The 14036-nt window shown below is 38.5% G+C and overlaps 1 protein-coding gene across 5 annotated transcripts in view; it reads right to left on the bottom strand.

Moving 5' to 3' along the window:
• Positions 1-576: 576 nt before the first annotated feature.
• LOC117177412 overlaps positions 577-14036 on the bottom strand; it is a 39900-nt gene continuing 26440 nt past the window's right edge. For all 5 annotated transcript variants that reach the window (XM_033368077.1, XM_033368079.1, XM_033368078.1 and 2 more), the window contains exons 2-3: positions 13825-13857; positions 577-1124 (exon numbers count right to left, since the gene is read on the bottom strand). In XM_033368077.1, coding sequence (XP_033223968.1) covers positions 884-1124; positions 13825-13847 — 264 coding nt within the window. In that variant the 5' untranslated portion in view covers positions 13848-13857 and the 3' untranslated portion in view covers positions 577-883. The remainder of the gene's footprint in view (positions 1125-13824; positions 13858-14036) is intronic.

The raw sequence follows: 14036 nt of genomic DNA, 5'->3' as shown, positions 1-14036 counted from the left end.
CATTTCATATTGCTTGTTATTTAAAATTTAAGTAGGTGAAATTCGTAGGTTCTAGCGAGTCCTTAAAATTATCTCATTTCAAAAGTCTACTGTCAAATGGACTGCAAAATGATTGAATGCAGGAATATATGAACAGTTCCTTTTAAATTTAAACTAAGTCGTAGCTAATGAAATTTTACTTTATAGTTAACTAGAGATGAATCAATTTTGTCAATTGTATTTAATCGTTAAAACATTGGACTAAGGTAAATCAAGTGAATTTTGAATTCCGAAGATTTTGTCTACGTATTTTGTAAACATTTGAACGATATACAGCAGTGTATGTAAATACTTGAGAAATAATTTTATTATTTTAGGTCGACTTTTGTCGGAGAAAAGAAAGGAGGAAATCGATTTTAAATCATGTAGGTACAATAATTGAACCGCATATCTTGTATTTTGAAAAATGTTTTTGGACCTAAGAAGTGAGATAAGTAAGCCATACGAAATCTATCAATGCAACATGTTTACTATTATAAACAATTTTATACATGGGAGTTTATGCGTCTTCGTTCTGTAAAGAAATATACAATAGTTGTTAAAAATATCGATTGTACTTTTATTCCATATATCTCTCTTATTAGATATAAAACTATGTTCCCTATAGTTATAATACGTCTCAACTGAAAGACATTTTACTTTATAGTTATGAATTCACAGAAGAACTTAAAAATTTAAAACCTTAAAAGAATTAGAAGATATTTTAACAGCATTTCATAAAACTGAACAACACTTCCTAATGTTTATAGCTATTCATAGAATATGCATCTTCTTTTTGTCAACAATTTAAATATCAAATTGTTTCTGGGAGTAGTTACGATCTAGAAATCTAGTAAATATGCCATCACGTATCTTGAATTTTTTTATATGATTCTGAATTCTGTTCACTATTGTTTGGCGATGTTGATTTTGATATAGTGTCTTTTTTTAAACGCTTTTTATTTGAAAGTACGACGTTGCGAAGTGTTGAATGTAAAAATCTTTTATTAACACTTTCCTTTGGTTTAACCCAACCGCTTGGCCCCGATATTTCGGCCCGTTTTGCGCCAATCTTTGCTTCCTCGAGTAGTGCCTCCACAGCAAGTCTGAAAGTATATTTATTAAATGTATGCATATATAAACCATATTATGAGAACATTAAGTTTAATAAAGGACCGTACGTAAAATTGTATTTTTATTCGTACACACATACACGCGCGCGCGCACACGCACATACGTATATATATATAAATTTAAAAAAAGAGTTAAATAACCACCGCATGATCCTTTTGTAAGCAACTGTCATCTAAAAATGACACCGGCTACCGGCAGAACCGCGGTAAATCACACTTATGAACACGTCTCACGACCTTAAGATGATGATTACAGGGCACGATGAAATTACAACGACAGGACAGCGAAACCCTCGTCTATCTTGAGGACATGAAGCGATCCAAGGATGACAGCTTTCTGCATCCATTTCGTAAGAGCATTGGCATATTTTTTGCTCGCTGATCTGAACGCACGTCGTGCGTGAAACTATGCTCGGCGTCCCTATGCCATGCGTGCTTGCTCATCTCTTGTCCCTGAAAAGGGCCGCTTTGCGTACAATGGTCTTAGTGCAAATTTTTAAAAGAGAAGCTTGCTAAAAGAAAGTCTTGCTGCAAAGCCAAATGATTCTATACTAACATCTGAACTTTTTTTTAGTAGTGAAAAACATTTTTAAAAGATCAATGCGTTTTACTTTAATAAGAAACACCACGATAAAATAAGAAAAAAATTAAATAGAAGATTTGAAAATGCCCATTCTGTACCTGAAATTTCTAAGCATCATGGGTTTACCATTGATTGTTGGAAAAATGTGTACATGAAAAGATTTTCAAAGTAAAACGATGAAATAAAATGATCTATGTACGAAGACAAGAAAAAAGAATCAAATAATGAACTGAAAATTGTATAACCCGGCCCTTTTCAGGACCGTGTGATGTGTAAGACCCATCGCGCATCCTCTTCGCGGTTAACATTGGAGAACGCTAATGCCAACGGCACATAAATAAATAAATCAATGCTATATTTTCTGGATATTTTTAGTAGCACTACAAAATGTATGAAATCTTCAATCCGAAATCAGCGACTCCGAAACCCCTTTTTTTTGCATACCCAAATCGTGCTTTTATCGCGTAAAATAATGTTTACACTTTTCAGTGACCATCTTGTAATCTTGAAACAAAATAGTAGAACAAGTCGTGAGCAGCGACCCCGAAAACCCATTATTGTATACCCAACTCGCACTTTTATCAAATAAAATGAAGTTTGCACAATTTAGCGGCCATATTGGATTCGCCATCTTGAAATTAAACAAAAATAATATAAAAAAATCGTAATTCGTGACCCCGAACACCACTTATTGCATATCGAACTCGTACTTTTATGACAAAATGATATTTAAACTTTTTTGCCACTATCAAACTCATAATTACTATCTTCTTCCTCCATTTCTAAGATCGTTTTTAACATTGTCGTTTGCAACAATAATTGGTTTGATACAATTGCAGCAAAAATAATGTTCTTTCTCTGCCTCTCTATTATATATTGTTATATGTGAACATAATTTGACAATCTTTATATTCGCGCTAAAGCTTTTCACAGGCATCAGTTCAAAGAACGTGACACTTTGTAGTTCACTTTCGTAAACCATGCCACTGTTACAGGTTCACCCGACTAGTGCACTTGGTGAGAACCCTGCACGCTACCCTTGGTGGCAGCAGGTACTGCGACGAGATTTTGATTCGACCCGCCGTGATAGCTAGGGCTGCCGCGCCGCCATGGGTACGGCACTCGGGCATATTTTTGGGGAACTTATAGGGGAATGCGGAAGGGGCGATAGAGCTTCAGAGGAGATCCAAGAGAGGTGCGCGAGAGTCGAGTGAATCACTACGCATGTGCAACAGTTGCCTTTGTTTACCACGCCAGCAATGAACAAGTTGAATGTGAAAAATATGCCCGCTGCGAGGGCACATTCTTATTTCCCACGCTGCACGCGGCGCCTCGTGGCAAGTATGAGCGCGCCAAGGGCGCGGGTGTACGCTCTCGCACTTCGCGTTGGTTTTCATACGTTTAATGCGTACACTTTAACTACATTTTTCAAATATCCCCAGATAGCAATGCGTGTTGCAGCACGCCAGCCGCACGGCGTGAGAGCCCACAAACGGTTTGCGCGATGTGCCACATAGCGTGTGACCATCATCACGACAAGGCGTCAAAGTAACATGCGGATTTAAAAAAAAGTTGTAACCTTCATTTTTGTCCTTTGCTACGATTCTGTAAGAGGAAAGCAACACTTCAACGTTATTTATCAGGTTAAAATATATTCTTGTACATAGAAATCAGTATGATCAATACCCAGAATACATGATGCAGCACGCACGCCGCACGGCGTGAGAGCGCAATGTGTCTGCGGGAGTACCTACACAGTGCCCGCACGACTAGCAGATCGTACGTAAATCCCCACTAAGCTCTCACACGGTGTGCGCGATGTGACACATAGCATGTGATCTCCATTGTGACAAGGTGTCGGGCTCACGTGCGGATTAAAAAAATAGCTGTAACTTTCATTTTTGTCTTCCGTTATGATTCTGCAAGAGGGAACTAACACTTTCGTTGGCTGAGAGAATTCGACCAAAAGTGCCCAAAATGGAAGGAAAATTTGTTATCCTGAAAATTTGTATCCTGGGGTTTTTGGGATCGCTGAATGCGAATATGAAGTCAAAATTCAGAAATCCAAAATGGTGGACGAAAATACAATAAACGGCTTGATTTGGATAAATGTTGGTACTTACAGGTTTTTGAGGTCGCTGAAACCGAAAGTGAAGTTAAAATTCAAACATTTTAAATGGCGGAAGAAAATATCTGGTGTTTTGAATTTTCGCATTTTGACTTCAAATTCGTATATAGCGACCTCAAAACCCCATAAGTAACGAGATTGATCCGAATTGAGCCGTTTTTTGTACTTTCGTCCATCATATTGGATCCGCCATTTTTAATTTTCGAATTTTGACATCAGATTTGGATTTAGCGACCCCAAAAACCGCTGAGTCAGGCTTGAATGCAAAATCGGAGTAAGTTAAATAGGAAAAAAGAAGATTGACGCATGTTACGTCAATGCCGCACAAAGCAGGGATAATCTTGACACAGTTTGCGTCAATGGCAACGAAGGGGTTAAGAAATTTCATGATAATAGTTTCGAAAAATATATATTTTATATCTAGTAAAAATTTGGATTGATGTTTCTTCATCAATTCAAAAAAAATTTTTTTTTCTTTTTTTTTGAAAATTTTCAAAATGTTGAAAAGTATATAACATTCTGAATTTTTATCGAATTCAAAAATGTCATTAATATAATTTAAAAGTCTTTTTAAGGTGTACTAGAAAATTTGAAAAAATTTCTAAAACTCTTAAAAATTTTTATTCAAATTTTGAAAAAGCTATAACTTTTTGAATTTTTGTTAAATCGAAAAATGTAACTGACAAAGTTTCTAAATATATTTGATATCCATTGACAAATTTAAATGAAACTTCCTAATCTTTTAGAAAAATAGTAACGAACTTAACCTTCATTTTGGAAATCTTAAGAAGTTTATCAAAGACAGACTCGATTGGATCAATCGTTTAAAAGTTGGCGTAGCTACTACATTCAGGTAACTATACATGCAGACAGACACCGATAAAACTTTATGATTTTCGGATTCTGTGAGTGCCGAAACGTAAAGATCCGTTAAAAACAAGAGATCGAAAATTTGGACGATTACATTACAGTCTCATGAATGAGAATGTAAAAAACGATTATCAAGTTTTCATAATTTAAACTTTGCACAATTATTTATGTCGCAAAGGTGTCGTATAACGATTCTATCGACGATCTCAGGGTCTTCAGGGGTGCCATTAAGTTTTCTTTTCTTCAAATAAACCTTGGCGCATTTGTCTAACCCAAATTACATTCCTATTTCCTTAGTATATCGTTAGACAATCCCTGGAGCTAGATGTAGTTACTCTTCTTTTTTAGCATAAATCTTAAGATCGTCTATGTAAAATACATGAGTGATCTTGTACTTTCGATCTGCAGGTTTGCCGCAAAAGTACCTGTCGGAATGGCGAAGTGGTAGAGATAGTGTCAATAATGTGAGGTAAAAGAGGAGTGGGCTCATGGTGTCGCTCTGAAAGACACCTCTCTGAAAGGTGACCTTGTTAGTAGTCGCACGATTTTTTCCAGGTGAGATAGAAAATCTGGTTTGCCAAAGCGACATCAATCTCTCTATGCACCTTACGATTTTCGGATGAATCTTTAACTTTCAAAGCGACAGATGGTAAGTCTATGGGAGGTCGAATCGAAAGCTTTCCAGTAATCAATCCAGGCCATCGAAGGTCACGCTGATAGGATGCTGCATCTTTGCAGACACATCTATCGACGAGCAGGTTCTCCCGACATCCGGCTACGCCTTTCTTTGAGCCGCGTTCATACATTTCTTGCCACACAGGTTCAATTGCCCGAACAATTCTATCATTTAGGATAGCTGTAAATATCTTATACAGTGTGTTCAGACAAGTGATTGCCTATTTTCGGCAGGAGTATTGTGCGCCATTCCACCAACGACTCCAGAATTGGCTCTTCTGAATTTAAATATGAGGTGAAAATACGGGCCAAATGCTGATGGGTCGAGATAAGTCAGAGAGAAACTGTTGATTTTCTCTGACCCACCTCTCTCTCTGTCCTAGACTTCTCTTAGCGTCAGATAGTATCCGTAATCTCTCAACAAAATGCTGCCTGACGGTTAGCAGTTTTAATTTGTTAAGTGCGTGATAACGGGTCCGGAGTTCGCGCGCGTCTCTCTTTGTTTTTGGTTTGTTCTGGCTGTGGTAGAGTAGGCGTTCCGCTTACATAGCCCCCTTTTTGGAGTATTTGGGCATGGTTTCGTAGATGTTGATGCGAAAATTACGATAGCTCCCGATATTACTCGCACCACGGAGCATGCAGTCGTGCCATGTAACCCCGTTCAGGGGACACACATGCATCCTAGCACTCTAGCAAGTCGCGATTTAGTCGCTCCGTCCACCTAAAGGTCTCGAGATTCCGTTAATCCATCGCATTGAATCCATCTGCATTGGCTCCCCCAGCTCTAGAGTGGTCAGCATTGTTAGCCAACCCATTGTCGGGAGCCCTGCAAATATGAACAGCTCCTTGATAAGAGGATGCACGGAATCTTCTACAGGAATGTAGAGAATCAGTCAATATCATGTGAGCTAACTTGTGCTTCCCTTTAATCACTCGGATTGAAGTCTGGCACGGAGGGTTTCATTTTTGCATGCCAGGGCAGTGTCAAGTGCCAAGTCATTTCGACCTTAACATGCTGTAGTGTCAGCGCAGTGTCAGTGCCAAGTCATTTCGACCTTAACATACCGTCGCCACATTTTAAGCCAAGACATTCCCGATGATAGCAGCAGGGCGTCCCATGCACACGCCGAACATTTAGCACACAAACTATCTAGTTGTCCAACTCATGCGGGAACGACGTACATACAAATGCACAATGCGGCAGAAAGAGTGCTTTATTACCATCCCTGTCACTCTTACGGCAGTAATCTTAATATCTCTCCCCCAAATGCTCCTAGGGAAATAGAGTCAATTGTCGAGAATGAGAAGTGCAAGGTTCTCCTTGACTTCGAGAAGCGAATCATGTTCGTTATCGAATTTTCGGCACCATCTGACAAAAACATCATAGCCAAGGAGAATGAAAAGAAGAGTGTACCCGGAATATTCTGTTAAACTAATCGTCCTTATTATAGGCGCTCTTAGAGGTGCCATGCTTTAACTGGTTAACAGCCTGAAAAGCACCCATGCGTATCAACAATATGCTAAAACACTTGCGGGGAAAATGCAGAAGACAATCGTCCTCCTTGGGTCGCTTTGTGTCCTCAGGATGCACGAGACTTTTTCCGGATCGTCGTATTGATTCTTACGCGCAATAAGTGGCGCATACCAGGAATATCTTTTCACGTATTGTCATTTTAATGTGAAATTATACAACAAATCACACATATGTCCAAGTTAGTTCCATTATTTGTTAGCTTATACTTTGTAACAAAACTATTTTTTGAACGTCAATCTGGAGAAGTGGTTCGAGATGTGACCGTCACCCCTATTATGGCTGGAAACACATAATTTCGGCAAAAATTCGAGATGTGACCAGTCACTGGCATGTTTTTTTAAAGGTCAAGCTGGAAAAGTGGTTCGAGATGTGACAAGTCACTCTTCTGTGACCAGGCGCTAGCAAGTGTTTCTTCTAAAGGGCGAGCTGGAAAAGTGGTTCGAGTTTGTTCATGACAATAATTTTTAACATTTGCGTCGTCAAATCGCTTCATTTATCATCCAATTAAAGATTCTAATAATTTGGTGCCGAAACTTTTTTTGCCAACCAAAACAGAGATGACGCCCCTTTTCTGCAATTGCACCGCGCTCGATTTGAATGCCGACGAGAGAGTAACTGTCTAATCTCGCGGAACCAAGGAAGCGACGGGTTCAATTCGTGCGGTACCACCACTCCACTAAGTGGTTAGGTTTTGCAGCTAATCCCTACATAAATCCCCCCTGAATGACGAGGCAATCGGAATGGACCACAGCTATTACACGATAAATTTAAATTACATTGGTCTCAAGTCTAATCAATATCCTATTAGAGGAATATAAGAGGGGTGTAGTTTAATCTGAATACAGAGGTTTACTGAAATAAATAAAATTATAATGTTGGACGTGTCACAAAAAAAAGCATAACATAAATCGTCGTCTTAGAAGGTTAATCTTAAAACTTGGTAAGTGACGAAGAATCTGAAGAGAGGTTACAAATATCGTCACGCAGGAGAAACGCAGGTTTAATATTCTCAACAGTAACCTTTTTCGATGCACCATTAAGCCTGGTCTACAATCGTCGCAGATAGCCCGTTGTGGCACCGCAAGTAAGCGCCGCGCCGGAAGTCAACGAGAGAGAAAAGTTGAGTTGAACCAACGTGTGATTTTTTGTTGGTTTGGTGTATTATGTCAGAAACATTTAAAAGCATTTAAAATTAATGAAAAAAAACCCGCAAAAGCGCAAATTGCAGGTCAGATGTATCCATTGTAGAGGCGAAACATATTTGACTCTCAAAGCACGACGAGAAAACAGTTCATTTAATAGTAAGCTCTGATTGGCTGCCTCAACAGCGCCACTCGCGATCACTGTAGACGGCTATTTCTTGCAGTGCGATGCCACATCGCATCACCGAGTCTTGCGGCGCCGTAACGAGCTATTTGCGGCGATTGTAGGCCAGGCTTTAAGGCGCTCCGTCAGGCTTAAATTGTAGTCCATGTATTACACAAACAAGCTTTTCTCCTCAAATTATGAATTGTTTGATGTCATATTTCAACCGCATAATATAAAGGTCGAAATACAAGCTCAGAGAGTTTTTTTGTCTCGAAAAATGGTCTTGTTGCTTTTTTTTAATTAACTGAAAATATGATGCATTTTATGCGCCTAGGAATGAGCAAACCACCAGAGTGAACTCCCCAGCGATCCTTAATCGCCTTAAAGAAGGAGAATGAGAAAATTCTGCAGGTGATTCACAGCAGGATGATAAGCTGCAGTTTAGATTCTTTGACAGCCGACCAGCTGGAGCGAAGCGATGAACAGCCGAGATTCAAATTGGCTGGCCTGATCGGTGGTAAAAGTCTCGGGAGTCCCATAGCGCGAAATCCAAGGGTCAATAAAAGCCCTTCATACCGTTGTAGCTTCGATATATTTTAAAGGAACGGCCTCAGGCCATCGCGAGAATCTATCAATCATCCTCAGACAATGACAAAATCCGTCACAGGTCGGAAGTGAACCAAAAATGTCCATATTGACATTTTGACATGTCTAATCCTCCTGCCAGGCGTAACAAAATCTGCGGAAATAAGGCTATTGTGGTGAGAGATCTTATAGTGTTGACATTCTAAGAAAGCTTTTTTTACCGTTTGGTGATGTCACGCTGCATTTTGGGCCACACGTACTTAACGCGTATCACGTTTTCTGTGACTTTCGAGCTAATGAGTGTCTGATTGGAATAGCTAAAATACTCATTCTCGAAGCGATTCTACAACGAACGGACGTATAGCTTGACTGAAAGATCGCAGTATAACAAGCTGTGTTCTGGGTCCCGCTGAAGCTTACTTAATTTAAGTGAAGTGTCCTTTGATAAAAGAAGCTGTTTTAATTCTTGGTCGTTGTTTTACATCAAACATTTATGATCTGTCACAACTTTAAAATCTCGAACTTCGAGAAAGTATCGAAATTATAGTAAAGCTTTGAAAACTACCCTTAACTCCCGATCGTAGGCATTATAAAACCGTTGCACGGATGATAATTTCCTTGAAAAGAAAGCTAGCAGTTTCCAAGATTGATCTGTGAATTGCTCAACAACAGCGTCCGTGCCGACGCCTGATGCATCGGTAACCAGACGAATTTCCGAGTCAGTCGAAGGATGAGCGAAAGGTGTTGCATTGTCAAGGTAATTTTTTACCCTTTCGTATGCCTCTTCAGTCTCGTGAGACCAAACGATTTCCCGCTTGTCACTCTTGCGAATGCTGCACGAGTATTCGTGCAAATATGTCTAAAACTTCAGCAACATGGGGCAAGCTACGCCGGTAGAAATTTTCAATTCACAAAACTGCGAAGATCGTTAAATGTGCAAGGTTTTGGGAATTGTGAAACTGCCTGAACCTTTTCCGAGGTGGGCCTAAATCCCTCATGGTTAATCAAATTACCCAGAAATTCTACTTTCGTTTTGCCAAATTGGCATTCATTAACGTTTAGACGTAAGTCGAAATTTTTAAGACGTTGCAAAACGATTTTCGGATGTTTTTCATGTTTCGTAGAATCTACAGAAGCTACTAAAATATCAAATTAGGAAAATACAAACTTAAGATCACCAAGAGGGCGGAAAATTATCTCTGAAATTATTAGCCTGCGTTTCGCAAGTCTATAGTCATAACCGTATGATTACATAGTTCGAACGGCGTAATCACCCCAGTTTTAGTTATGTCTTCGGCCGCAATTGGGATTTGGCGATATGCTAACAGAAGATGCAGTTTAGTGAAAATATATTTTTTCTATGCAAGTTAGCGGAAAAGTCGTAGATGTTAGAAACAGAGTATTTGTCTGAGATTATCATCGCATTAAGCCGACGAAAATCAGTTGCCCAAGGATTAATAGAAGGCCTGCATATGTCTACTTCGAAAATCTTTTGAACTGGACTTTAGCAGCCGCGAGATTGTCAGGAGACAAGCGCCTCGCAGGTTCGGAAACTACAGGACCCTTAGAAAGAATATTATAAATGGTGCTTAATCTACCAACCATCGCATTTTCTAAAAACCCTGCGGAATTAAATCTAGTAGCACTGCCTTGAAGTTGCGAATTATATGAAACAGGTACTAAATGATAATAAGAAAGAAAATCGGCACCAATTATCAGATATGAAAGGTCAGCCATATAAAATTTTCATGGAAAATGCGACGCAAGTTAAGGTTAGCGAAATATCAGACCCTGTATCGATACAAAAATGTAAAACCCGATTCGCGATCATGAATATGGACACGTTTCGAATTATTAGTGTCTGTACTACCTTCTCCGCACGGATAGGCCTTCTTAGTTTTCCGGGGGCGCCTGCCACTTCCAAGTGGGGAAATCCGTTCGAATTATTCAAAAAAAAGTCTTAATTTCTAAAATTTTTAACCTTCGCTTAATAATGACTGGCCGAAGTTCACGTTTTTTAGAGTAACAGTAGTCTGAGAAAACCTTAGAACGACTCTTATGTTTCGAACAAAGAAATTGGCAGATGTGGCTTCACGTTTGCCACAAAGTTCGATGTCGGAGTCACCAATTTGTAGGTGTTTGGCCCACCCAAACTATTGTAACGCAAAGAAGCGGCCTACAATCCGCTTTAGAATGGTAAAGAAAAAGTACTCGAAATAATCAGTATAACAAAATCACTTTATTTGAGATCAGTACACTGGGCGCAACTCAGAAGGTCTCAAATTGAATGTGGGCCAGAGACTGCTTAGACTCACAAAACCAAGAGAACGAACTTAGTGGTTCATTTCGTGCGGTAACACCAATCCGCTGAGTGATTAGGTTGGGTAGATATTCTCTACAATGGGGAGGTGAATCTACGCAGGACGAGGATTAAAACTATGGCTATGGTTTTTTAGGTCGTCCTTCCGAACATAATTCGACGTGAAGAAGTGTGTAACCCTACACGAGATGTACGATATTTTATTCGAAATCAGTATGTTATGAGATTATAGGGTCCCCTGAAAAGTGCGCTTTAGAAAACCCTTTACCGAAATGGTGTAAGAACGTCATTTGAAGTGTGTTTTTTTTGTAATGATGAATTTCACTGTCCGAGCATTCTTTTGTTTTGTTTATTTAAATACATAAAATACATAAAATTCTTCAGATTGTTTGACGTCAAATTACTTGAAAGTTCATTTCATAAAATAAAAAATAAGATTTTTGCAATATTTTGTTGTTTATTTAACTAGTTATTTCTTAAACAAAATTCGCCCTTTAAATGAACCAAAGTGAATTGGTTATACACAACTTGTTGTAATTTTTGTGTGTAATTTTGATGATTTTATCGTCAATTATGATTTAAGAAACGTATGCGATACAAGCAAAAATAAATTATTACAAAATGAAGATCAAAGTTTGCACTTTTAAATTTTGCGGGAAATCACAGAGCTAATGAATGCTTATTCCTTGCACATGCGTATGCAATTTTTCGTCCAGTAAGATCGCTCCCGGCTGTTACCATTATGTTACTAGTCTGGCAGGGAACTGATGCAAACAAGCCTCCCTAGTACGGCAATTATGCCGTTACCTGGTAGGGAACTGACATAAAAATAACAGCTTCTCTCATAACATATGATCATTCAGGAATTTTTCAAGATGGTAACAGGTAACCTGGGCGTCAAAATTACCTGCACTCGAAGCACATGAATGTTACGGTTTTTGTAAACATACATATTGCATAAAAATACTTATAAATTAGGATAGTAATCAAACAGGAACAGTAAGTATACATGTATACATAATGGTGTTTCGCAACTGCAGCTTGATTATTATATAGTTTTTATTGTTTGTGACCATTATCTGTATATTATTTGGAAAAACTGGCAATATATCTTGTTTAATGCAAAAAAATGTTTTTGTTGGCAATGCTTCATACTGCTGAAGAACTAGCTGCTTATACACTGTGAATCCGTTTTAAGTCCCTCCCATTTAAGTCGTCCCGATAATTTTTGCCAAAGCAGTTTTGGACTACGCGCGGTCGAGAGGGGGTTTTGACTGTTTATGTTCTGAGCGAACGAATGCTGTGTTCGCTTTAAGCCAAATTCAAATAAGGACATGACGGAAACCGTACTTAAATGGGATTCTCAGTGTATGTCTGCTTCAGTAACATTTTTCATATTTTGAAGATACTAATGGGATTCTCAGTGTATGTCTGCTTCAGTAACATTTTTCATCTTTTGAAGATACTAACTCTAATGTAGTTGAATATTCTATATGCAAAGTTTTATTGCAATTACCATCACAAAATCAATTAATAACCTTCCTATTATTGTGTATAGATGTGATGTTAAGCACTATAGTTTCGAGGCACATTGAATATAGTTGAAGGGTTCACGATCTAAACCTTTTAACTGACATTTTTTCGAAGTCGATTTTTTTTTGTATTTTCTGAAACATTTTTTATATGCAGTGAATATCCCAAAAACGAAAAGGCAAAATTTCTTTCAGTTTTTTTTAAATTGATTTTGCAGGATCGCGTGTTGGTATCTTTTGGTCCGCGGCTTACATCTGTTAACTGCTTATAGCGTCTTATGGGAAATCCGTGTTCTTTCTCACATCGGCTCAGTTTACTCGTAGGCCAGTGAGACAAATGTCAGTATGTGTGCAGTTAAGTGCATGTGTGTGTGTCAAAAGTTATTTGAGACTACTATCACGTAATCTTCGATGTTGTCTGCAGAAAAATTTTAACACTTAAAACTTGCCCGCAACTTGAGAAACAACACAAATAATGCGAGCCCGAGAAAACAATAGAAAATCAGCAAAACTAACATGTATTATGTTCCTCTAGTAAATGACGAAGAAACATTTTACAGTTTAAAAAAATACTGTAAATTGCAAAATTAACAACGATTTACCAATGCCCTGTAAAATTTTTGAAATGTAAATTAAAGGGTTTAGACCGTGGACGCTTCAGTTAAACTTGTTTGCGAGTTCTTATGGTAGCCCCGCACACGACAATCATACCAGAATTAAACATATTTTCGCTTTCGATCATTTATGGTGCAGGTGTAGCTCTTACGTAACTACACAAACTATTTAAGTACAAAAATACTATTTTCTAAGTTTAAAAATAATTTTTAAATTAAATTATTGCTACTACTTTATTTGAAGTATATTGGGTTCGGTGGATTGGGTGAGCTGCCAAGGGATGGGGATGGGGATCCTGTAAAATATGTCAGATTAATGGGTTCCAATGGATAGGGGGATCCGTGGCACAAGGGGTAGGTGGCCCTGAGAGATGGTTGAGATTTCTCGGGATAGGCTACGACCCGTAGTTTAGTAGAAGTCAAGGGTTGCGGGATTTTCACGAGATAAGGGCCTTCGAGGGATAGAGAAAACCAAGAAAACGATGACTATGGATGGATGAAAACAAAAGAATATTTTAATATACCTGTTTAACGTTGCTTCATCCATTTGACCAAATCTGTAAAAACAAATATAAAGTTATGAAATTTTTCATAAGCGGTGAATTTTGGGCGTTCAGGGTGTTGGGTGAACGACTTTGAAAATGGCCAACTTGCTCTGAAATTGGTCGAAGTCCAGACCCCTTTATTCTTCTTTATTATAAGGGAGCGCACACATATGAACTCACGCTTTATTTCA

This window comes from Belonocnema kinseyi, chromosome 7, assembly GCF_010883055.1.
Source record: "Belonocnema kinseyi isolate 2016_QV_RU_SX_M_011 chromosome 7, B_treatae_v1, whole genome shotgun sequence".
NCBI lineage: Eukaryota > Metazoa > Arthropoda > Insecta > Hymenoptera > Cynipidae > Belonocnema > Belonocnema kinseyi.
Note: the sequence above shows the minus strand (reverse complement) of the source record. Positions and strands in the feature narration are given on the sequence as shown.